Source organism: Onychomys torridus, chromosome 14 (genome assembly GCF_903995425.1).
Source record: "Onychomys torridus chromosome 14, mOncTor1.1, whole genome shotgun sequence".
NCBI lineage: Eukaryota > Metazoa > Chordata > Mammalia > Rodentia > Cricetidae > Onychomys > Onychomys torridus.
In genome coordinates, this window is record NC_050456.1 from 2,179,344 (window position 1) to 2,206,214 (window position 26,871).

General features: G+C 46.6%; 1 protein-coding gene across 1 annotated transcript in view; it reads right to left on the bottom strand.

Moving 5' to 3' along the window:
- Positions 1-26,871, bottom strand: part of Cdhr3 (cadherin related family member 3) — a 73,520-nt gene that overhangs the window by 39,137 nt on the left and 7,512 nt on the right. Inside the window, exons 3-6 of the mRNA XM_036206320.1 lie at positions 23,653-23,818; positions 22,222-22,319; positions 9,679-9,773; positions 8,826-8,930 (exon numbers count right to left, since the gene is read on the bottom strand). Of these exons, the coding sequence (XP_036062213.1) occupies positions 8,826-8,930; positions 9,679-9,773; positions 22,222-22,319; positions 23,653-23,818 (464 nt within the window). The remainder of the gene's footprint in view (positions 1-8,825; positions 8,931-9,678; positions 9,774-22,221; positions 22,320-23,652; positions 23,819-26,871) is intronic.

Below are 26,871 nucleotides of genomic sequence, written 5' to 3' on the forward strand. Positions count from 1 at the left end.
CAATTTACATGGGCACAACCACTGACTACCTGCCTGCCTAATGCCTTTTCCTATCATAAATGCCCTCTTGCATAAAGATACTTCATCTACTTGGCCAGCTTCTCTCCTCCCAGTTGCTGTCTAAATCCTTTTCAAGACCCTATCTGGACGTGACATTCAGAGCTGCAGGTTTCCTCACTGTGCATGACTCCACCCCACGGAATCTGCCAGAAGCCCAACATCGTCTACGCTGGCATCTCTGGTCTTTTTTATTTTTCTTCTTCTTTTGCCCGAGGATACAACATTTCCACATGGAACTTGGGCATCTTTCCAGATGGCATTCATCCTGAGGTCAGCTCTCTAAACTGAGACACCCTTGCTAGTCAGCAAGGTACTGTTCTCCATGGGGCACCGTGAGCAGCAGAACCCCAAGTGCCCAGCTTATCTACCTTACTCAGACCTCCATGCTTCTGTAAAAGGGCAGTAGTGAGACCATTTCAGAGTGGCAGAACCACTTTTAATTTCCCCTTTTCCCAAGGTGCCATTTTCCCCTGAGGTCCCTCCTTGAAGGGAAGCAGGCTTCATCTCTGCCCTAAATGCTGCCTTCATGTTGGGAGCTCAGATTCTGTTGCCCCTGCCTCACCACTGCTGTCCCACAGGGCAGGGTAGAGGAAACAGACTCAAGAGAAGCAGAGACAATCTATAGCCAGGCCTTCACCCTAGCCTACTCCATGGGCCCTGCCCCAAATTCTGAGCCTTAGTATCATCCATGGGGAGGGGGCTTCTCCCACCATGTACCCCATTGTTGGGGAAGAGTACGCTTGTTTTGTCCCAGAAGCCACTCCAATGGATGGGCCTCCCTGCCTGGTGTCCCATGAGCAAGTGCCCTCTTTCTCACTTGCCATATCCCTTCTTACAGTGTGTGACATCAGTGGGCTGAGCCAGAGGAGCCAGGGGCAGCAGGGACCAGAGCCAGAGCCAGATAAAAGAGGCAGCCTTGTCTTCTACAACCAAGAGAACCCTGTTTCTAATGCAGCGTGGTTTTTCTTCCATCTACTAGGTTGGGTCTAGTAACTTCCTAGCCAGGATTACAAAGATGTCTGGTGGTTTGAAGGACAAAATATCCCCATAGTTTTTGGCATTTAAATATTTACTCCCTCATCAGTGCTTTTGGGGAAGGCTTAAGAGATGTGGTACTGCTGGAGGAAGTCTGTCACTGGGGGCAGGCTGTGAAGTTTCGAAAGACTCGCCCTTGCCAGTGTAATCTCTGCTACCCCTTTGAGGTTAGAGATGTGAGAGCTTGCTGTTGCTCCAGTTGCCATGCCTGCCCGATGTCCTGTTTCCCTGCGGGGATGGTGAAGGACTCTCATCCTTTGGAACTGTTAGCCTCAAATGCACCTTCTTCGTGTAAGTAGCCTTGGCAGTGATGTTTTGTCACGGCAACAGAAAAGTGCAGTAACGATGCTCTGCTGCTGCAAGGCCTCAGCTTTCTACACTACTCAAAGTGCCAGCAACGCCAGCATCACCATGAAGCTCAGTGGAAAGGTAGATTGCAGAGCACTGATGGGAGACTTGAGTGTCCACTGAGACAGACAGGGATGTGCACACTCTCTCCAGTGTCAGGGGTGACAGTTAGCCCCAGGCTGCCCAGGACAGAAAGAGGACACCATAGGAGGAACATGCCTTGCCTCCCATCTCTGATCCTTTCTAGGCAGCAGTTCTGAACTTGGGGCAAGCAGGTGATTATATTTAGACACATCTTTTGGCTGTCACAACTTGGGGAGAGAACTGTTCTTCCCATGTTGAGGGAGATGCTGCTAAACACACTCCTTCACATGGGACAGCCCTGTCACAGAAAGAAATATCTGGTTCAAGTCAAGATGTGAGCTTAAACCCTGCTCTGAAGCCTCTATAGGCCACACTGGCTGTGCCAGGTCCCCATGAAAGAAAGAGGCTGGCTATTGGGGAGAGTGCCTCATGCTTAACAGTCTTTTCTTGGTTGCCCTGATAGTAAGTGTGGCAGAAAATTAAGTTTAAGTATGCAATCTAAGATTTATGTCTGTAAAAAAGATTATCCAACAAAAGGTCTGATTTCAGGTCTACTAAAACAGAGAGGGCCTGGAGAGATGGCTCACAAGTTAAGAGCACTGCTCTTCCAGAGGTCCTGCATTCAATTCCCAGCAGCCACATGGTGGCTCATAACCATCTGTAATGAGATCTGGTGCCCTCTTGTGGCATGCAGGCATACATGCAGACAAAATACTGCTTTGGGATGTCTTTCTATATGATGTGAATATGTGTTGCTTTGATTGGTTGATAAATAAAGCTGTATTGGCCTATGGTAAGGCAGCTTAGAGGCAGTGGGGAAATTCAAGCAGATGGACAGGAAGAAGAAAGGCAGAGGGGAGACACCATCCCATCATCCAGGGAGCAGTATGTAATGGCACACACGTAAAACCACAGAACACATGGCAACACATAGAAATGGGTTAATAGAAATGGGCTGAGTTTAGTTATAAGAGCTAGCTAGCAAGAAGCCTGACCCATAGGCCATACAGTTTGCAAATAATATTAAGCCTCTGAGTGATTATTTTATAAGCAGCTGTGGGATGCAAGTGGTAGAGATTTGTCTTGACTGAAGGGCTGGGCAGGACTAGAGAAACCTTCCAACTACAGAATACTGTATACATAATAAATAAATAAATAAATAAACAAATAAACAAACAAACAAACAAATAAATCTTTTAAAAAACGGAGAGGATAAATATGATTATCTTTCACATTCCCCACTGAGCTCTGCACTACACCTGGTTGTCAGAGGGCAGGACCACAGTGGGTGGGGCTGGTAATCACATTGCCTGTGTAACTGGGTAACTTCCTCCCTATGAAGGAGGACTCAGGAAGGCACTCCCAGGCGCCACTTACAAGAGGGCTTCTAGTGACTCCAAAGGAGTCAGACAGAGGGGGGAGAGCTGCTTGCTGATGTCTAAGATAAAGTGCTCTGCAGTCAGCCCTGTGCACAGGTGAAGAGTAAATATGTCAGTGGTTTTCAACCTAATGAGCCACAGCCTCCTCACATACACAGCCAAACCACGAAGTAGTCAGACAGGCATCTGTCTCCACCCAGGGATGAAATGAAGAGACGGTCTCAACAACAGAATAGCACTCGCTGTGTGGCCTTAGCTAGGCACAAAGATGAAGAGGTGTTCCCACAGTCGCCTTGTCTGCCTCACACCCAAGACACGATGGACCTGGGTCAAGTTGAAGATTAAATCTCACATGGTTAGTGCTAGCAGAAGTTTCAGAGAAGAGGAATTAAGGAATCCAAAGGATTAGGCATGCTCTCAATTCAGCATCTAGTATGACTCCAAGTTGATCCTTTCAACCCATGGCTGTTGAGATGGGGCTGCTTATAAATGAACAGTCTGAGCGAAATGAGGCAGTGTCCCGCCCCATCCCCTTCCAGGTACAGGCTCCTGCAGACACACCTTGACACCATCCATGAACACTGAACCAAAGCCAACTAAGAGCCTAAAAGGTCCATCTCTAAAATCACAAGTGAGAAGCGCAGTGTCTGAAGGGGTCTCTGGATGGCCATTTCCCGTCTCTGCTAAACTGCTTACTAGTACATTTTAGAAGACATGGATCAAAGCAGATTCATGCCAAAGAAGTTATTTCTCTCTTCACCATCCTGTCAATGTGCTTCTCATTTGTGCTTGTGGGGAATATTTCTGGCCGTATGGGTACCAACCCTACAGCTGTAACCTTCCTAGATCTTTTGGTCCACATAGCTGTGTGGGCTAGCCTCAGCCTGAATCTGAACTTGTATATCACAACCATTTCTCAACTACTGGTGTTTGTTTCTAGGCCATCTCATCTGTAGAAATGCTCCAGGCTCTGGAATCCAGCACCAGTCACTGAAGGAAACATCCTGAGAAAGATTATTTGTTGCTGTAGCTGCCATACCACAGCTGGAGCTAGTGTAAGTGACCAGAAGCGTCTCCACTGTGCTGTGTTTGCAAAGTGGATGAGGTTAGCCTGGGAACAGACTGGGCTTAGTACCTATCAGTCTTAAAACACGTTTGGTTCTGTATGTGCTTTCATATGTGTGTGTGTTCTTATGTGTGCAGGTTCATACACATCTGGAAGCCAGAGAACATCCTTGGGTGTTGCTCCACTCTTCTTAGAGACAGGGCTTTTTACCAAGGAGGCTTGGCCAGCCTGTGAGCCCAGATTCGCCTGTCTCTGTCTCCCCAGCACTGGAATTGTAAATGTGTAAGCACACCCAGCTTTTTTGCATAGGTTCTGGGGATTGAACACAGTACATACTTTACCTAATGACCTACTCTCCAGACCTCTTAAAATAATTCTGCAATCACTCTACCTTGCTCTCATGCTTGTGGCTGTTTCAAATATTTTCATCTTATATATACACATATATATCATATAAAATATATAATATATAAAGTATATATAAATACACAAAAACACATAAATATAATTATCTAATAAAATATATAACATAATATATATGTTGTATGTAATAAAGTAAACATATGTATATATATGCACAAATATAGGTGTAAATGTATATATATTTGTTTTTTTGAGACAGGGTTTCTCTATGTAGAGCTGGCTGTCCTTGAACTCACTCTATAAAGCAGGCTGGCTTCTAACTTGTAGCGATCCATCTGCCTCTGCCTCCTGAGTGCTGGGATTAAAGGCGTGTGCCACCTCTGCCCAGGTATTTTTAGTATTTTTAAAGATTTTTTTATTCTTTAGTTATTGTTAGTGAATCAACAATGCATATGTCTCTGTGTGTGTGTGTGTGTGTGTGTGTGTGTGTATGAACATGTGGGTGCAGGTACCTGAGAAGGATAGAAGAGAGTCTTGGATCCCCTGAGGTGCTATGGGATATCTTTCTGCATGCTGTGAATATGTGTTCTGATTGGTTGATAAATAAAGCTGCACTGGCCTATAGCAAGGCAGCTTAGAGGCAGGCAGGAAACCCAAGCAGATAGATGGAGAGAAGAAAGGAGAGGAGAGACACCAGCTGCCACCAAAGGAGCAGCAAGGTGCCAGCAGACTGGTAATGCGGCGGCCACATAGCAACTTATAGGTTAATAGAAATGGGTTAAGTTATAAGAGCTAGCTAACAAGAAGCCTGCTATAGGCCATACAATTCATAAAAAAAATATTAAGCCTCTGAGTGATTATTTTATAAGCGGCTGTGGGACTGCTGGGCTGGGTGGGACCAGAAAAAATTCCAGCTTCACTGGGGCTGAAGTTGTAGGCTATTGTGAGCTGTCCAGTGTAGGTGGTAGATACTGAAAAACTGAATTCTAGTCTCCCCAACAGCAACAAGTACTCTTACCTGCTGTGCTGTTGAGGGCCATGAATATGCAGCAGGTGATAACTGGTGTTTATATGTCAACCCACCAAATGAATGAATGACTCTTTGATGGGAAGCTGTGAGTATACAGCAGGTGATAACTGGTGTTCATTTATCAACCCACCAAATGAATGACTCTTTGTTGGGAAGCCCCATCTGGAAAGGCCATGAGGTTACTGACTATAAATGACCAGTTGCTCCTTGTCTGTGTTTCTCTCATGTGCCATTCATTTCTTTGCTAAGAACTGCATTCTTTCCTTAAGAACAACTATGATATCTCCCCATTCACTGTGCATTTCCATGTCATGTGTACATGTAACCTCATGATTACATCTCAATCTTACACACACACATAATTATGGATAGTCAAGAAGATGATTTTTTTTATTTAACTGTACAATATTTATGAATAGAAACCTACTAAAATATGCTTCATACTAGGTCTATTGTTCCATGTGGACTGTAGAGGCAAAGTTGGTCAGACAAAGTGTCCTTGTGCAACTTTTACAGAGCAGAATTGAAGGTCCCTGGCCTTTTGGATCAAAACCCCTCAGAAGAATTGTAGTGAACCAGAAGTGATAGCGCAGGTGTCTGGCCTTGGTGTATCTTAGTCCTATCATAGATCAATAGCACCTGTGTTGCCCTAAGCTTCCTCTACTGGCACCTCCCCACTCTGATTCAAAAAACAATTCACACTTTGTATTTTTTTCTACACAAGTTTTTAATGCAAGATTTTAGGCTCAGTAGACTAACTATGTATAGGTCCTGAGATCCAAGTGATTAACAGAAAGGGGATGTTAATGTCTAGATATTATTAATCACATAAAATAGCACACATGTTCTTTGCCTCTTCCTTAGATCTCTCACTGGTTCAGTTCCTTTCCTTGTAACTCTTGTAGCCATCCCTTTAAGAGATAGCCAGAACTTTTACAACCTACAGCTGGTGTCAGTCATCAGTTAAGCTAAGTCTTTCCCAAGTGTGACTCTTATCAGAATAATTGTCCCTGAGAGTTTACTTTGTAGTTTTTACTAACAAATTGTTAATGAATGGCAATGTGTGTGTGTGTGTGTGTGTGTGTGTGTGTGTGTGTGTACACACATGCTTGGGAATTTGTATTGAGCTGTAAAAAAGAAATGTAGAAGAATAAAGATGTAGAGGAGAATAAAGATGGAAGACACAAAGAACACAACAATGAAGAGCACACAGAATGAAGAGAATTGACCCGTGTGTGTGACGATATTACAGAAATCTTTCACTTTTCCCTCGCTCCTGGGAAGCATATCTTGGAGGACTCTGGGTAGGGGCTGAGGGCAGGTACCTCAATCCCTACACTGTGCCATATTTCCAGTTTTAGTTTTGCTATTATGGACAAATAATAATTGTACCCTGGCTTTGGGTTTGGTAAAGTAGCTTGTGCTGTATTTGTTCACAGCCATTAATGCTGCTGACCTCCGAGCACAAGATGGTGCTATTTCCCTGTGGCTGGGGCCTGTGCCCACTGAGGGCAGCAGAGAGCCAGGCAGCTCTGAAGGTCATCTACTGCCTCAAAAATCCCATCTTATCTTCCTGAATCTCCATGTACAGCAGGCCCAGGATGGGGCCAGGTCCACACTCTTTCCCTCATCTCTGCTGTATGAGAAGCAACAGACACAGCCAGGTGTTGTTCTGGGTCTACCAAGCCAAGAAGAAACTCTGGCATGCCAGTGGCCTTATAGTACCAGTATGGGCTTCAGGTTGGTTACTAAGCATGGGGCACTTTATTAAACAAGTGCCTGTCCTGCATTCATCTCTGTGTTTGTGCAGTGGCTCCCAAGAGCACTGTGCCAGCCCTTGCTCCCCTTTCTGCCACCCCCACAGTCCCATGGTACATGTGATATGGGGTCAGGAGGTGTGGCAAGCAAAGGGGGAACATGAGGTTGAGAGGCATAAAGGACACTGAAGATTTCCTTTTCTCATCTCTCATCTAGGCCAGAGTGCTGTGGGATGTTCTGTATGTCAAATGTGTTGATCTGATTGGTTAAAATAAATAAAGTGTTGATTGGCCAGTAGCCAGGCAAGAAGGATAGGGTAGGCGGGACAAGGAGGAGGAGGAGAATTCTGGAAAATGAAGGCTGGGGCAGGGAGACACCGCCAGCCACTGCCATGGCAAGAAAGAGATAAGGTACTCGTTCGCCACAAGCCACGTGGCAAAGTATAGATTAATAGAAATGGGCTAAATATAAGAATAAGAGCTAGACAATGTCAGGCCTGAGCTAATGGCCAAGCAGTTTAAATAATATAAATGTCTGTGTGTTTATAAGTGGGTTGTTGGACTAACAGGGCTTGGTGGCACCTGGAGAGAAGCTCTCCAACTACAAATGGCGTCCAACGTGTTGGAAAGAGTTTCCACCTAAAATCTGACAAAAAAGATTCTAAAATGGAGCTAAAAACAGCTTCCTAGTTGTCTCTCTCAAGTTAGCGGCAGCCTGCCTGTTTGAGCTACTATGGCGGGTTCCTGGCGTGTGCGTCTGACCTGCAGTGTGGCGGGAATGAGGAATCTACAAGCAGCACTTTACTCTGCTGCATGGTGGATTTAGCGTTTGCGAGTTAAAAAAAAAAAGGTTTCTGGGCTATGTGCTGTTTTGATAGAACTGCTGGAACACATGGCTCCAGACCCAGAGCTGGTGGTAAACTATACCACCACGGGAGTAGTAAGAGAAACTATGCCCAATTTCCCAAAATTATCAAGCTGGCTTTGGAGATGGAATTGGCTCACTCCTTCTCTAAACCTATACATATTGCTAAAAGAAAGGTTAAGAGATTCTTATGTCCCAAATCAGAAAAGCCCTCTGGTGTGGGACAAAAAACAAAACAAAAAAACAAAACAAAACAAAAAAACAAAAAACCCAATATTTTTATTTAAAACAGGTTTATTATAAATGCAATCTCTTTCTAAAGAAGAAAAGGGATATGATATAGACATAATAGGATGAAAGGGTAGATTAAGGAACTTACTTCTAAAGAGCAACAACTTGTTTACAATGTTTTACATTGGTATAGATTTTAGTCTATTGATACAAACTTAAAGTTAATTTTGTTATACTGTGTGTATATTTCTACTTGTGTTTAAGATATTATGTTTGTATAGCTCATTTTAAATTGTAATGGATAATTAAAAATAGATTAATAATTAATCATCTATGATAATCATACTCATAGCTATGTTAGTTAAGTCTTCTAGTTATACATAGAGATATTTCAGATAGATAGGTAATCTTCAAATACTTCAAAGACCTACAGAATATGGCATTTAAAATATTTTTAAAATTTAGACTTTCTGGACAATGAGACATGTCTGCTCCTGGCAACACCAATTTACTTCAGAGAGGAGGATGGGCATTGAAGACACTTCATATCTTATCTTCACCTTGGCAAAAATAGCCATGTCTCAGATAGCTGTGCCCTCAGGCCTACCTGATAAAGCGTGGGGTCTCATCATTGATGTTCACAATGGTCACCTGAAGTACTGCAGAGGCCTCGAGATTCCCACTGTCCCTCACTCCCATGAGGAGATAGAAGCTGTCAGGGAACATTCCAAGTGCAAGAAACGAGTTTGCTTACACAGTCACAGAGGAAGAGAGCACAGTGGAAGGAGGGAGTGGGGCAAGCAGGTCCCTCTCCAGCCCCATGCTTCTTATGCACCTTCAAATGCCAGGCGTGGCCACCTTCCCTCTCTCGCCATGGGGCTCACTCCCTCAGTTTTTAGTCTAGAGATTTTCCGCATGGCTAATACCTCCCTGGACAGATGCCCACTCAAGCCAGCCAACTCATATTCTCTACCTTACAATGTCCCTGAGATGGACCTATTCCACTCTCCAGGAAAGGGGGCTCACATTGTATTCATTCATTTGAAGTCCGGAGCCTCCCAAACACCAGGTAAGCAAGCACTCCACCACTGAGCTACACCACCTCATCCTCAATAACTGCTCTAGTTCTCTTGACGAGTCTAGAGCCAGGAGCCTCACCTGGCTTTCCCCAGGCCCGTGACTTCCATCTCAAAGCCTGAGCACTCTTGTCATACTGCTGCCTTCAGGTGCCCTGATCCTACCCTCCCCACTCGGTGCCCCCAGCTCTGGGCATGTCCTCCCCCTACACCATGGCTCCATTGTTTCACCTGTGTCCTGCTAGGGTTTTTGGCCTGCTAAAGCTGAATTCCTAGCCACACTCCAGGCTGCTCAGGGACCCACCTGTGTTTGTATCTGGCTATTCCCTTATTTCCCTTGTGTTTTGGATAGCCATACTTTGGGAAGGTCATTGGCAAGGTTACCTCTTGTGTCCTGCTTCAAAGTCCAGTTCTGTAGTGGAGAAGAGGGTGCCATTAGCAGACATTCTGAAGTGCTTTGAGGGGGAAATGAGGAAATGCTGTAAAACAAGAGAAAGTTAGAACGGTGGCAGCACACCCTCAGGTGCATTTGCTCACGTCCTGTCCAGCACTCTTGGTCTGTACAACGTTGTGAATGATTCAGGAAGATGTCTGGATAAGCAGTTCTGAGACTTCATGGTTGCTGAGGAGAAAGGCCTTTAGATGCAACTGGTCTGACCCCCTGGCTCTGACCAACACTCCCTAAAGAGTTGTTCCGGCTACTGAATGCCTACCCAAGGGCCTACCTGGTCAAGTGCTGCTGCTGCCAGCTCTCATCTTCTCCAAGTCTCTGTCTTCTTACCTCTACTTACCCTGGCTCTTACACTGTACCTTGACTTTAATCAACACTACCCCATGTTAGATATTAGGACCATGCCAGCATGAATGAGTTCTTATGTTTATCCTTGAAAAAGTTGACAATTAGCAACATGTACCCGAGCACCACTCATTGAAATGATAAAAGGAAAGGGAAGAGGCAATTGTAACTTGAGGATGTGGGTGACAGCAGGACTTAAGAGTTGGGGATGCACTATCCTTAAATCTTATTCTTAGGTATCCTTGATTCCAGTGCCCAATGGCACTCTCTTGATGAAATATGATAGAAACAACACAGGCTCATGCACAGAACCCACTAAGGTCCAGCCCACAGGAAGACCACTTGACTATGCTCCTCATCAAGATGGCTTCCTTGCCTGGAGTATGGAGTCAGGGAAGCAGGAAAAGGGCTGGGCAGTGTTCTCCTTCCCTTGCCGGCCACTTAGGGAGCACACCGATGGCTCCACACTTTGCCGTTGGGAGGACTGAATAAGAATGCAGGCTGTTAAATACGATGGGTGACGAGAACACAATGTAGAGCCCTTGATTGCAAAGGGCTCTGAGGTTAAAAGGTCTCATTATTTCTTGCTGAGATGAAATGTGATCTATCCCTGAGGCCTTAGATGGGTGAGTCAGATAACCAGTGTGTAGTAGGTAGCTGTTCCAGCTTTGATCTGGAAGTTCCAACCCCCATTGAGGCTTCAGTAACTGTCACACCTACAAGGCAGGGTTGAGACAGGAGCCCTGAAGACCCGAGATCTTAATGTGCCAGCTCTCTTGGTTCCTGGATCCTAGATGCTGGAGGTAGACCAAGCAGAGTTCTCCAGAGAACACCGCCGGACTGCACTACACCTTTCCCAGACCCTGTAACTGATCCCTTTACTTGTAAGTTACCCCACAAAATACACCTTCCTTTTAACTACATGGAGTTGCCTTAATACTACAACCAATACCAGTGGAGGGTTTGAAACCAGAACTATAGCCCCCAAAGTCTAGGATCAAAGACACACAGCCAAGGTCTCCAACCACAGAGGCGGGGTGTGACGATCACTTTGGAGTTCCTAGGACCAGAGCAGAGTGGCCAGAAAGTAAATTAAAGGTCTCCTCTGGGACCAAAATGGAGTCTTCAAAGTTTGGGGATTTAGCTCAGTGATAGAGCACTTGCCTAGCAAGCACAAGGCTCTGGGTTCGATCCTCAGCTCAAAAAAAAAAAAAAGGAAAGTGTCTACTTTCTGCTTGTTATGTAACAATCTCTCTCTAGTTGTAGTGATCATACTTTTACACAAAAAATTGGGAAAGATATAAAAATATTAAAAAGTCACTAACTGAATTCATGTGTGAAATCTCATCATTGGGATGGGTTACTTCTTGGTCCTTTTGTGCAAACACACACTTTCTAAAACCTCAAGATGATGTGCTAATGGAATGGCTACACTGTGTTCTTCTTTCAATATTGAGCATTTCCACAAAGCCTTGTATCTCCTATTGACCCTGTTTAGCTTCTGAGATCAGAAGAGATCAAGTGTTGTTAGGATGGGATGCGTGCCGACTCACCATTACACTGACTGACTAGCCTAGTTAGCTAACGACAGCGCAGTATTTCAGACATAAAGTTTATTTAACAACAATCATTTGGATTTCATTTAGGGAATGCCCTGTTTCAAGAGGAAACAGTTGAGCAATGCCAGGGAGTTCTTTTCTGTGACCTTTTCTCAGGACTACACCCCTGTCCACTATAGACAAACCTTTGCAAGCCCCCACCATCTCTCCAGTTCTTTGCCTGAGCAGCAATAGGTTGGGTCATAAGCTGCCCACATGTAGAGCAATCCTGTGCTCTGGGCTGAGTCTTCCCTGCAGGAAATCTTCATGTATCAGAGGCCCATGCTGGGTGTGATGGAAGAACCAGCATATTTACCTCATATGCCAGACTCAGAGTCTTCCGGCATGTGTTTTGTAAAACTCTGGGAGACAAACCTATTTATTTGGTTCTAAGCAGTGGGAATCTTGGGATACAGACATGGCAAATAGGTTCTGCCTCTAACAGCTTAAGGTCAACTGCGGAACAGAGTGTTGCAGGTGAGGGACTCCAAGAGGAATCAATATGGGCAATAACAGGAAGCAAAAACTCTTAGTCACAAACTGGAATAGCAAATTGTGTTTGTGATTCTGGAGAAAGGCCTCCTGGATTTGACTCCTGGCCCATCATTTCTAGCTCTGTGAGTTTGTGTAGAATAATGGCAACAGAGCCTGCCCCTGGAGAAACCCATGGCATGCCTGTCCCAGTCACTGTTCCATTGCTGTGAAGGGCTCATGACCACGGCAGATCATACAGAAGAAAGCCTTCATTGGGCTGGCTTACAGTTTCAGAGGCTTAGTCTATTATTACCGCGGTGGAGAACGTGGCAGCAGGCAGGCAGGCTTGGGAGCAGTAGCTGAGAGCTACATCCTGCAGAGAAGGGGCAGAGGTGGGCCTTGTGTGAGCTTTTGAAACCTCAAAGCCTACCCCAGTGGCACACTTCCTCCAACATTGCCACACACACCCCAACAAGGCTATGCCTGCTCCAACAGGGCCAACTCCAACCACTCCTAAACCTCTAATCCTTCCAAACACTTCCCTTCCCTAGTGACGAAACTTTCACACATATGAGCCTATGGGAGCCATTTTTATTCAGACCACCACAGTGCTAAGACAATGCTTGGAACACGCTGGACCCACCTTGGATGGTAGCTTCTACTGTTCATCTAAAATGTGAGATTGTGTCATGAGGGTGTAGCTCAGGAGTAAAGCTCTTGTTTCATGTGTACAAGGCCCTGAGTTCAATGCCCAGCTCTGCAGCACCTTAAAAATTAGAGTATGTTCCTGAAGGAAAAGGTGTTCTTTGGTTTCTATGTCCCCGGTGTGTAACAGAAGCTGCCTGTAGGCATTCTGTGAGTCTGTTAAATATGAGAGACCAACATTCCCACCTCTGAAAAATCCTATAAGAAGGGGAGAATGGTGTTCCGTGCTGTAATCCCAGCACTTGTGCCCACAGCTGGGAACATCACCACAGATTCCAGGGCAACCTGCAATACAAAGTGAGACCCTGTCTCAAAAGCCAACCATGGCAGCCTCAAAATTCTTAAAACAGCCCTATTGTGCCAACCATTTTGTATGCCTATTTAATGTAGTAATGCTGTACCTGGCAATGCAATTTTGAGTTCAGTCTCGATAACTGCTACAGGAAAGAAAAAGTCAGACAGTGACAGACAAGACCAGTTTGGAGGACAAGAACTAAGGGGCATGAGAATTTCCTTAATTTCCATGATGCCGATCTTCATCATCTTTACACACATATGTTCAGACCTGTAATTAGTGCTAAGCCAGTTCTCTTTGCCTCCTCACTTTGCTCATGGGCACGCAGTTTTGTGCTCAGAAAGGGGTAATATCTTCAGACTAGAAACACTGTGTCATGTGGCCCCTTGCCAGAGACTCAGTAAGGCTTTCAGTAAACCTGGCATCCACACCTCCTTTTCAAGGCTTGTTTAATCAAAGCTCTCCCTTGATATTCATTCTTGGAAAACAGAAACTAAATAGAATGAAAAGCAACTGCAGCCCCTCTCTGCCCCAGTTCTGGCTGAGAAAAGTCCTGAGTAATCAGATCAATTCAGCTAACAAATGCTCCTTAGACAAGCTCTCTGCCTTCCTCTGGGAATATCCCTTCCCACCTCCCACAGCTCTGTTGGCCGGTTCCTGGTGGCTCCTGATTGCCCTCAGTCACAAACGCCTCTTTTGGAAAGACACAGGGCCCATCCTTCCTGCCCCACTCACTCTGCAGAGTGTTTTTGGTATAGCCAGAGGGAAGGTGAAGTGGCCCAGTTTCCAGAAATGTCAGCTCCCGAGGGCCAGCAACCTCCTTGCTACAATGTGGCAGCAGCTGGCAATATCCTAGCCATCTCTGGCTGTCAGGTCTTCCTACGAAAAGCAACATGAATTCAGCCTTGTGTGCTAGAGATCACGGCACCCATGCCACTGTGAGCTAGTTTCCAGAGGGAAGCAAGAACCCTCGTTCTCCCAAGTCCAGAGTATCAATGACACTTCAAGCCTGCACTCAGGACCCCATAGCCTCACCCAGAGGAGCAGCACATAGACCAGGATCTTCCAATCAGGCTGGGTGGGTTAAAATACAATACCATGTGTCAGTTGGATTCCTCCTTCTAAGATGGATATTTTGAAACAAACAATTCCTCTTTCTCTTTTCCCCTATGCTACTCCCATCCCAGCTCTGGGGGTCGTAGGTTGCAGAGAGAGAAGGAAGGAAGCCTTGACTGAAGGAAAGAAGGCCAATAAAAAGCTGCCCATTGCAGCCTGCTCTGGCTTCCACCTGTGTGAAGAGCTAAGTGTGTATGGCAGTCGTTGAAATGTTTTTAAGGGACACTGACAAATTTGTGCAATGGGGGTTTTGTAGCTATTGTTTCTTTGTTTTTAGAGATAGCATTTTACATATTACAGGCTGACCTCCAACCCACTATATAACAGGTTTCATGGCATCCTAAGGACTGAACCCAGGGCTTTGTGCATGCTAGGCAAGCACTCTTCTCGTTGAGCAGCATCCTCAGTGCCCAGAGCTGATTGTATAATGTTCACCTCACTGATAAAGCTGCAGCTTCAATCCCTGTCCCTTCTGTGGTAGGAACACCGTATGGAGTCTGAGTTCCCGTCTACGTGATCCAGGCTCTGACAGTCTTAAGGGCAACAATCTCTACCTTCCCCAGGATCTTCCCAGAAGCAGATACAGCCAGCAACTGCTGTGGCCATAGGGCTGGAATCCACCAACCCCGAGGGCTTTTCCTTCTGTGAGCCTCATACAGAGACCCAGAGTAGAATGCCTTCTGCTGTGACTTCAAGCAGTGACTTCAAAAACATGCAGGACATATTGCAGGGGGGCATGTGGTGGAAAAGCTTTCAGGAAGGAAAGAGTGAGGCATCATAGCAGAACTTCTGGAATAGGAAGAAAGACCCGGGCACCCAGTACCAAGCAAAGCCTTAGTTCCTTTTCTCATTCAGTAGCAAACAGCTGCTAAGAGACCAGAAAGTTCTACCCAGAAACTAGATGGTCAGACATGCCTATGCTGTGTGACAAAACTTTCCCTGGGGAGGTGAGCACATGTCTGCTCACCCATAAGAAACCTACAACAGGCCAAAGCATGGACACCACAAAGTCCAACTTGGTGGCCATAGAGTTGCTCTGGGGTTACTTACAGGAATATGAGTGAGAGGTTACTTATAGCAGCAGAAATGACTGAAAGCCCACCCCAGCATGGGTGACAGCTCACAAAAGCTGGGAAGCTGGAGCACACTGCACAGCCTGCAGATAGCTCAGCAGGCTGGAGAGCATCCTTTCCAGGTGTCTCCACGGGTTTAATCCTCTTCCAGGCAGCTAGGCTGGTCTCTAGTCATTGCAGATCAGTTTGTCTTTCACAGGCATACTCCTCCCCACTAATAGGAAATAAATAAATAGATAGATAGATAGATAGATAGATAGATAGATAGATAGACAGACAGACAAATAAATAAATAAATAAGCTATCTCTTCATGATTCCTGGAAAGAAGGAATGGCTAGGCTGCTCTCACAGCCATGAGCAAAATGATGTAAGTGAGGATGTTCTGTTGCTCTACTATCAGTGAGGTTATTGCTCTTCTAATTTAATCCTTTGTCTGCCCTGGTGAGAACAAAGCACACTTCATTTCATGCAAAAGGCCTCCCTTAATGGAAGGGTCTGAGAAAACCCTTTAATGGAGGGGCTGTACTCTAGATCACTTGGCCTCCAGCTGCAAAATCTATTAGTCTCCAAGGAGGCTCTGCTGCAGCTAAGAGGTCATGAGCAGGGTGGAGGAAGGGTGGGGGTGGGGTCTCTCACCAAGCCTTCAGTAGGTGGAAAAACTGACTGGCTACCAGAAGAAAGCTCACAGGGAGACTGCCTTGGGTCCCAGTCACCTGCATCCTCATCAGAATACAGAAGGAACCCCTGGAGACATCACTACATCAAGATATAAGCCTGAGTGCCCACATCAGCCATCAGCCCATGTGCATGTCACCACTGGGCACCTGAAACGTGGTGGTGGTGGGCCCAGGAGTAAAGCGTATACCATGTTCTAAGATCATATGAAAAGTGAACATAAAATATCTCACTTGTTATTTGGTGATATGTTATACATATTGAATTGAGCTATATTATAACTACTGTTATTGTATATTATATATTATATTATAACTATAACCGAGGAAGAGAGAACAGAGGTCTGTAGAGAGGAATTGACATGAGATCATACTTCAGAGGAGCTGTATTAAGAAAGACAGCTTCAACCATAGTGTGTGGGGGGCATGACTGGGCCTGAGAGTGTGAGAGATTCAAGGACAGAGCACCTCATATGGCAGGGAGCATGGCAGGGCCTTGCAGGAGAGGAAATTCCAAAGAAGACTTGTGAGTTAGGAGAGACAACTGCCAAGTTTAGCATGACAGGAATCCACACAACGAAGTGGCCTTTCTGACTCATGGGTTTTTGGGGAATGGTGGGAAGTTACACACTTGTGCCTAGCCTACAGTCCAGGAGGCAGATGCTAGATCAGACTTGGTCCTGGACACCAGAGGGGCTGGGAGGGGGCTGGGCTTTGTCACTGCAGGTTCCTGTCAGTTCTTCATCCTAAGGGACAGACAGAAGGGTATGAGCTAGACGCAGCAGCGAGAGGGTCTGTGATCTAACAATGATTTCTTGTACTTTCAATGTGGTCGCTGAAACACTGAAAACAGCATTGCAGCAGCATTTATTCCTGGTTGCACAGGGCAGTACAATAATGAATGAGGTGGTTGAAACGACGCACAGCTTCACGCCTATCAGGTTTCTGAAAGGATCCATTGAAGCCGCAGAGGTGGTGGCTTCCAAGTGCATCCCCAGTTTACATGGTGACATGCTTTCGCTTCCCAAAGGTACACCAGCTCACCAGAGCATGTGGCTCAGGCAGGCATTGCCCTTCTCCCCTATTCCCTCTACCTTTCTAAAAAACCATTAGATTACATTCCTAAAGCTGACCACCAAATCTATTCCCTTATTCGGCTACTTCCTTCTCCTGAGGCTGACCACCAAGGTCTGGCAGTCAAAAGTCCCCTTTGGCTCACCTAATTAACAGGCCCAATTAAAATTAAACACCTCATCTTATCATGGGGTTCCCCCTTTACCTTTATAAACCTTCATTTGCCTATGTGCCACATCTGTCTCCTCTCTGTCCAGAGGTGGTCCTTTGTACTTCTAGGACAAATACCCCCTCCCCTTTCCCTTGTCTCCTGTCTCCTTTACCACCACATCCTAACCTGTTCTAACCCAGACCTCCCCTCTCCTCTTAAAATTACACCTGCAAGGTCATTTGCTGCTGTTTTCTGCCTGAGTCAGAAAGCAGCCACTTTTTCTTTCCCATTTAATAAAGTGAAAAAGTGTCCTTGGGTGTCATTTGTGCCTGATCTGGAGTCTGGGAGGAAGCCCCCACTGTTTGGGGTCCCCTTCACTTCCTTGAACTGGATAAAGATTGGAACGTGTGTCAGTTTCCAGGGTCGGGGTTCAGTGTGTGCTCTAGATCTTTCTAGAATCTACCCTCCATTTTGAGAGGGAGGCATGTCTTATGGAGGCCGTCAGCTAAGGTAACAGGCACAGATGAAGCCCGGGTGGCTCCCAGTATGTTTCAGTGCTTACTGAGCCTGTTCTTGCTCCTCTCAGCGGTTCTGAGCACAATACTAAAAACAACCTGAAGTTTGCTTGCTAATTCAGCATTTGCCTGCTGTGTATAGGAGTCTGCATTCTTCATGCAACAGCCACATCTGTTCCCAGCATATGCCAAACACAAGAAACAAGTGTCCAAGCCTTTCTGATCAACTAGTCACTGTGCAGATGCCCCACTACGTCTAGATTCCCCACAACCCCAAACTCTTGGGAACATGAGCAGTCAGGACACCTGTGTTCAAAGTTCCCTTGTGGTTGCAATTTCAAGACAAAGGTGAGCAGCATGAACTTGAACAATGGAGGGCTAGCCATATCTTTTCTGCTTTGCATAGCAAACCATGCCTCTCAGTACCCCTAGTGCACACATCAAGCATCTGAACATGATGTTCATGGAGAATGTGGTATTGCCCAGACAGTTATTACTTTTGTCCAGCTTTTGATCCTTTGGAGAGTGTAAACTGTTCAGTCCCACACACAACTTAAACACATCATTAATGCTTTCTTTGGCAAGCCAGAGGCACCTCTATCCAGACAGTCCCACAGCCTGTGCATGCCCAGGCTTACAGTTCACTCCAAACCACTTTGACACAGATATATATTTTAAAGGGAGCTACCCTGTCACAATGTTTCCCTTGGGCATCCTCCCTTCCAGTTGACAACTGTACCTAAGATGGGTTTCTGAAGGGATGGAAACATATGCCAGCTGTATAACTTGGAGATGTATTAAAATGGAAACATAACATAGACATTTAGCTAGGTACAGTGGAGTATACCTGTAATCCCAGCACTTGAGATGCTGAGGCAGGGGAGTTGCAAATTTGAGGCCAGCCTGGGCTATCAGACCATATTTGAAAATATGAAAACACCAAAAATACAAAAATAGCCAAGTGTGATGGTACACACCTTTAATCCCAGCACTTGGAAGACAGAGCCAGGCAGATTTCTGTGAGTTTGAGTTCCAGGATAGCTATGTAAAGAAACCCTGTCTCAAAAAAACCCAAATTATTTACATGCACACACACACACACTCACACACTCACAATGTTGCTTTCAAAGCTAAAATGTCTTCACCTGGACTCCGTGGTGGTTTGAATGAGACATGGCCCCATAGTCTTGAAGAAACAAGAAGGTCCCTCTAACATTGTCTCTACTTTCTTTCCTAAGGCAGTACATCCTAAGACCTTCATTCTAGGGACCTCTTCCTCTATACAGTGAGGCTTAGAGTAACCTGAATAGACAGACCTCACTTAGGTACCCGTTTTCTGTCTGATTATAGTTTTACACAGTGTCTATTTTTTTTTTCATGGAGCTTGAACATAAAAACACATAGTCTGGGGCTGGAGAGATGGTTCAGTGGGTAAGATCACTTGGTACATAAACATGGGGATCTGAGTTCAGATTCTGGCACTCATTTAAAAAAATAGCTGTTGAGATTGAACGTGTCTGTAATCCTAACACTGTGGGGAGCATCAGTGGGGCTTGCTGGCCTCTGTCTAGCTCTAGGTTCAGTGAGAGAGGGAAGGATAGAGCAGAGAGTGAGAGCACAGGTACCTGGGGGCTTCCTCTGCCTCCTCCAGCTCTTGCACATGTGCATGCACACGTGCATGTACACTCTCACACGCACACACACTCCTCCACCCACACATATATAGTACTTCATTTTCCACAGGGCTCTGAAGCTTCATTTCTGAAGGTTTCCGTGTCCTACAAAACTTTGGTTAAGTAATATGCTATGTTTTCCTCCTTTTTTGTTTTTTTGTTTTGGTTTTTTGTTCGTTTGTTTGTTTTGAGACAGGATTTCTCTGTGCAGCCCTGGCTGTCCTAGAACTCATTCTGTAGACCAGGCTGGCCTCAAACTCAGAGATCCTCCTGCCTCTGCCTCCTGTACTAGGGTTGAAGGTGTGCTCCACCACCATCTCCTGTGTACTAGGATTGAAGGTGTGCTCCACCACCATCTCCTGTGTACTAGGATTGAAGGTGTGCTCCACCACCATCTCCTGTGTACTAGGGTTGAAGGTGTGCTCCACCACTGCCCAGCTGTGCTCCCCTCTTCCAAACAGTCTTCTGTCACTAGGGTGTCAGCTGTGACCACCACAAGGAAAAGATTGTTAATTTTTCCCCCAGTCTCAGGAATGGCTTACTTCTAGACTGTCAAATCTATCAGATCAGTGTAATTTCATCTTTGTTTCCAAATGATCTACCATGTTAGGATAGCACTCTTGGTAGAAGTTCAGACAAATTAAATACATAATAAAGTACATTTTGGTGTGGTGACTAATCCACTCTAGGAACTCTTTTCCACTGGTCCCTCTCAAGCAGTAGTGGCCAGAGGACACAGTTTTGGTCAGTGACAAGTAGCAGAAGTATTATTATGCTTCCCTACCCAAAAGCAATAAACTAGGCTGGCCTGTCTCCTTTACCCTAAACCCCATCTGACTTCCTTTTCCTCTGTTGGGGTTTGGAGCATTGTGGCAGAACATGTGAACAGCCATCTTGCAACCATGAGGTTAGAAAAACAGGGCAAAGCAAAACATGCTCCATATGGAAGAACAGAAACAAAAGCATTCTGCTTTCTCCAAGTGGCACAGCACCTGCCCTGGGTGGTCTGGCTGTCCCCAGACCTCTGGATTATGGAAACACACACACACACACACACACACACACACACACACACACACACACACTCAAATTCATCTCCTATCCTCCACTGTGGTTGTGTTTTCTGTTATCTGCCCTCCCGGACAAGTATGCTCTCAGTAAATACTCCTTTAAAGCACTTACTATTTGTTGCGTAACAGTTTCCTCAGAGACTGAAACGTTCCATTCTGCAGGGAAGCTCCTTAAGCAGGAAGGTAAAGAACTCAAGGTAGCTTCAGGAAGTCCCTGAAACTGACCAGATTCACCAGGGCCCTCCCTGCCACAGTAAGTAATAAAGTTTCAAAGTTTTATGAGACCAGACCATCTGGAAGAGGTTCAGACCAACTGAGGCACCTGGGAAGGACACTCCCCAACCTGTTGAGCTGCCTGCAGGCTGCGCAGTGTGCTCCAGGCTCCTGGCTTTTGTGAGCTGCCACCTGTGCTGGGGTGGGCCTTGGTGATGCAGCTGTCTGTGAGTTGTTTCTGCTCCTGTGAGTAACCCCTCACTCACCTTCCTGTAAGTGACCCCTCACTCACATTCCTGTAAGTGACCCAGTGAATGTTTTGGTTCATCAAGTTGGAGTTTGGTGGTGTCCATGCTTTGGTCTGTTGTGGGACCCCTGTCTGGGGTGAGTGGATGTGTGTGTGTGTGTGTGTGTGTGTGTGTGTGTGTGTACATGTGTGGTGTGTGTATGTGTGCGTGAGAGTGCGTGTGCGTGTGTGCGTGTGTGCGTGTGTGTGTGTGTGTGTGTGTGTGTGTGTAGCATCTCCCCCCGGGAGAGTCTTGTCACACAGCATTGTTGTTTTCAGTATAGTGTGCATCCACACACTCCATGTTCTCTTCTTCATGCCAATGCTGACTCAAATGAATCTTGAACAAAAGAATGATTCTTTTTTTTTTTTAACAAAATGACATCTTCTAAGAAAAACAACTATCTGTTAATTTAGAGATGCCTGCAGTGACCTTCCAGCAGCTATTTCAGAGCCTGTGGCAACCTGCATTGGTCCTGGAGATTATTCCTGTGGATCGCTTTGTCCTGTTAGAAAAACCAGTTCTGTTGAAGCTGCAGATCTGCAGCAAATGGAAGGAGTAGCCCCCAGTGTTATTGCAGCCTGTCTCATTTCAGAGAACTCTTCTCTAGAGGGTAGGGTAGGCAGCCGAGGACTCTACCTGAGGTTGCTGGGTCTAAAAGTCCCAGCTGCAGGAGGGATCTGATTTCAAATGGAGTGAGGAGACCTAAGCCTTCTCAGACTGGATGGTGAGGCAACTCTGTGGGACCCAGTCACCGTCTGCACAGAAAATCCCTGCTACTTAATTTTCCTTTAAAAAGAAAAAGATCTTTGCTGCAAGCTTGAATGTCTCTTAGGAAAGATGTCAGTACCTGGTTTGGCTGTGTACTTCCTGTGCTCATGTTCAGAATAGCGTGGTGGCTTCGCATCATCTTGAAAGCGAATGCTGTCAGCTTGGCTGGCCTGGGCCAGGTGGCTTCGCACGCGCCTCTCACATGAGCTAGCCCTGCCTACGCCAGGTACTCTCCTGTTTCTGCTGTCACTTGGGAAGCACAGGAGCTCAACAAGGTTAAGAGTTTGTCCAGGATCACAAAATGCCTTGCACCCAGAGCCCTGGCTGGAACTTGGAAGTGGCAGTACACCCCCCAGCTGTCCTTGCTACCCACCTGACAGGCATGGCTGTCAGGCTCCCACCTCAAAGGTGGTGTGTACAGCAGCAGTCTCGGATACTTACGCTGAGGGGTATGTTCCGGCTTGTGTCTTCTGGGTCAAAGGCCTCCACCTGGTAAATGAATCCAGGATTTGCTCTTTCTACTACATAGAGGTTTAAACCTGTTCCGAGTCAAAAGGGAATAAGAGTGTCTCGTCAGATAGGGAAATTCAACACCAAGCCATCCAGACACTGCAGCTAAAGGGAACCAGCCAGCATGCTGGCATCATGGGACAGAGAGAGCAGCCATGATGAGACCCAGGGAAAGGCCGCCTGAGCCAAGCTGTTTATGAAGATCACTATGATGCTACGTGTCTCATCTCAGTCACCTCCTCCACTGAGAGGTGACTCGGATTGTCATTAGCTGGAAAGAGGACCAGATGAGAGGGAAGATGGAAGCCTCCAGTGTGACACTAGTTACACTCAGATCCATCTTCTTATGTTAAAGTGACCCTGTGAGACATGCAGAGACTCAGCAGAAGGGATTGTGGGTGGGACTAAAGACTGGTTTCAGAGGCTTGCTAAGTCTGAGAAGCCTTTTTAGCTGGCCAAGAGACATTGGTCAAAACAGATGAACGTCTGAGTTTTGAGTTTGGGAGAGCCCAAGAGGAACAATGAACTTGGGGCTCTCTCGATGCACAGAGCCAGGAGCTTGGTGAGATCTGATGGGAAAGGCCCTAGGTTCCATCTTCTTGATTTTTATTGTTTTTAAAGTTTATTTATTCTCTCTCTCTCTCTCTCTCTCTCTCTCTCTCTCTCTCTCTCTCTCTCTCTCTGTGTGTGTGTATAATGCACATGCGCACATGTGTGCATGATGTATGTGGGTGTGCATGCCACAGTGTGTGTGTGAAGATGGAAAACCACTGTGTGGCTCAGCTCTCTCCTTCCACTTTGATATGTGTGCTGGGTGTTGAACTCAGGGTGTCAGGCTTACATAGTAAGAGGTCTTACCTGCTGAACCATCCCATCACCCCTTGATTTTACTTTTTGTGATGTTGAGGATTGAACCCATGGTGCTGTGTATGTTACGCAAGCATTCTGCCACCAAGCCACATCCCCAGAATTCCATCCTTAGGTCATCCCCACTGGCTCCCAGGCAGGCCCAGAGCATGTGGTACCCACAGAGTCTGTGAGGGAGAGCAAGGCAGCTGGACAATGGCTGCAGAGCAAGGTGACAACCTAGGGCCGAAGCCAGGTTCCCCACATTTCTACTTTGAGTTAGTTCCCTGCATTCAGCGTTCTTCCTGGGACTGAGAGGGACTGAGAGAAGCACAGATGCAGGGCTCTAAAAGCTGCTGGGTGTCAGGCCTGGGCATGCCGAGGAAGACATTTCATTTTCCCCTGCTTGTTAAGCAGCTGCCTTTTCTGAGGAAGCAGTTGCTTCTTCATTTTCTTTTTCTGTTCGGCTCTGTCCCGCAGGGTCCTCTATGATGCTGCTGTCTGGGTATGTCTCACCTTGTGCCAAGTTGCCTTGAAAATGAGGTGGCTCATTCACATCTGTCACCTGAACAGTTAGGACCTGCAAGTCTGTGACACCAACATCATCTTTAACATAAATCTGCAAATCAAATATTTTTGGTCCTGTTTCAAAATCCAGTTGTTCCTTCCCAGTGGTGACAACCTAAAACAAAATGCAAGATTCTCAGCAGTGCACACAAAAGGCCAGCTTTGCATGCAAGCGCTCCGCAGGGGGCTCTGACGAGGAAGGAAGCATCCTGCCTCCTGGTGACCATTCTTCACTCATTGTCAGAGGCAGCTCCTCTTCGGCCTCCATCCTCCCAACATAAGCCCCATCCCCAGGACACTTCTCAGAAGGCTGCAAAACTATTCCAGAGACATTCCAAAGTGATTATCTGAAGATGGAAAGCCACAGAAATTGAATACCTACCATACTTACTTAGCACTGGACCTCGGACAGACACCTTAGCTACCCTGGACACAGCTCCTACAAGCCTGGGCACATTTCTGTGGGTTAGCTATTCCCTAAAATGCTCGTGTTGAAATGGAATGACCAGTGTTCCATCACTGGCTGATGTGAGCTAACCAGTAAGAGGCAGTGGATGATGAGCACACCATTCTCCTGAGTGAATCAATACTTCAATCTTGAGAGTGGGCTACCACAGAGCCAAATCAGCTTCCCAGGCCTTCCTTCTTTAACCACCTCACTCTCTTCCTTGTCCCCTCACCACGGTGTGTTGGCCACACTCTTCTGCTGCAAGAGGGCCCTGGCCAGGTACCAGCACCTTGACTTTGGACACCCAGCCTCCAGAACAGGAAAAATCACTTTCTTGTCTTCATAAGTTACCCAGCCTATGGCATGTTATTATAGGAGTAGACATCAGAGTGAGCAGACATCCAGGATTATTCTCCTTCTCTTCTGTCCCCTCCTCCCTGTCTTCCTCTGTGTCTCCTTTTGCATGAGTGGGGACTGAGCCCAGAACCTCACACACACTAGGCTAGCACTCTGCCCCATGCTCTAACCCTAGCTGAAACATTGTATTTCTTCTAGGACTTTGGCTGCTGATGCCAGGACACTCAGCATCCTGTGATGAAAGCACTTGGCTCTGGTCGTTTAGTCTGCTGAACTTCTGTGTGACCCCAGGGGAGTTGTTGACCTTCTGCCTTTGTTCCCACGTGACTGTAACTCAGTGAGCCAGCCCTGTGCTGGGTGAGCTACTGGTGCTTTGTAACAGGGGTGAGGGCCAGGAGGGAGAAGAGTTTGCTGTAAGCTATCTCTATTTAGAGAGGGCTGCATGGAGGGCTGCATGGAGGAGGTGGCAGGTATAAGGTTTGATCTTGCAAGGTCTAGACTGGTTACAAGAAGAGATGGAAGCCACAGGTGCGAATGTGCACAGTGGAGGAAGACAGGATGCATGAGGGTGGAGAGGGAAGAGGTGGTCTGGCGTCTACAGAGAGCCTGTCTGTGTATACGCCCCATAGCCACTTATCCAGAGCTGGGCTGTCTGTGCTGTCTATGGATAGTGAGGCAGACTAGCACATCATAAGCAAAGACTCTGAACCAAACTTACTTCAAAGCTGTTTCCCATTATGTAGCTTTCCCACGCCTCAGTCTTACCATCTGTAACACAAGGATAAAGTAACACCTGCTTCATAAGGTCTTTGTGGGGCTTGAATGAGCCAACTCAAGCACCATCTGGCACTAAGAACCCTGTGCAAAGGTTGACTTCATGCCTGAGTAGTGGAAACTGCTTGGGGAGTACACATCCACCCACCTGTAGACACAGTCCAGTGCCTCCTTAGACACCAGCTTCCTAGGAGCTCAGGCTGGAGCCTCTTTCATGTCCTGTTAGACAGATCCTTTCCTTCCTCATCCATCACCTATTTCTTCTCTTTGGAACTAGCTGGGACCCTCTACAGGAGGCAAGTAGACTTCTCACAAGCATCTGAAGTTTGCATCTTAGAACCCAAAGAATCATGCGGCTACCAGCAGAAATAGAAAAACGGTCTGGTTCCACCAGTGCTTACAAATGTTTATGGATCTGCCCCTTGCCAAGCCATTTTGGTGTTTTATTTATCACAACTGTAGATCGGCAAACATCACTCCACTCCACATATAGGGAGGCTGAGTTGCGGGGGAAGGGGGAGAGTCAGGGGAGGGAAGGGGCTCTCTGGAGGCACCGGGTGGCAGTGGGGAGCTTCAACTTAGCTACAGCATTCTGGGGTAAAATCCTAAGTTTGACTTTGTGTGTGTGGGCTTCAGCATCATCCTGAGCAAAGCTGAGCAACGTTTTGGGTCCATAGCTCTCAACAGTACCCAGGACAAGAGAGGGTTCAGACTAAGCATGGGAGATGAGAGGAAGGCACTGGCCTCCACAGGACCTTGGAGAGCTCCTGTGCTGCTGCCGGGTCCTACCTGCTGTGCCCCCCTGCCTGGCTGGCTCAGAGCTATCCTTAGAGACTCATCCAGGAGAAGTGGTAGACATCCCTGCCCCCTGCTGCTGCCATCACTAGTCCTATAGGGTGAGGAGACCCACTGCTTGGCAGTAGTGGGGTCTACTTGTGAATTAACAGCTCAATTAAATATGTATTGTTTTGTTTTTTTAATGAGATCTCCAGAGCTTGATGACCTGGTTTCCAGTCACAGTCAGCTACATATTAGCTGTGCAAGCTAGGACAAACTACTCAGTCTTTCTGTGATTCGTTTTCCTTGTCTGTGGACCCATGGTACCTTGAGGATTTCAAGAGCAGGAGTGAGTGTGAGAATCATTTTCAGTGGTGTCCAAAACACAGGATGTACTCTGTAAGTGTGAGCAGTTGGCAGGACTTAGGGGAAATGCAGGCCATATGTTAAGAATAGATAGGCAGGGCAGCTGAGTCCTGGAGCCAGCATCTGGGTCCTGGGAACTTCCGTGGGATGATGACATGAAGATTGACTAAACTCATCCCAGAGTGGAGAGACACTGCGCTCTGGCCTCAGGGAATGGGTTCTATGGGGCAGCTGTAGGCCCCTGACCCTCCTCTTTCTCTAAAGCTCCCCTAGTAATGCAGAGGACGCGCTACATTTAAGAACACCAGTATGGCTGGGTGGCGGTGACACACGCCTTTAATCCCAGCACTCGGAAGGCAGAGGCAGGCGGATCTCTGTGAGTTTGAGGCCAGACTGGTCTACAGAGCGAGATCCAGGACAGGCACCAAAACAACATGGAGAAACCC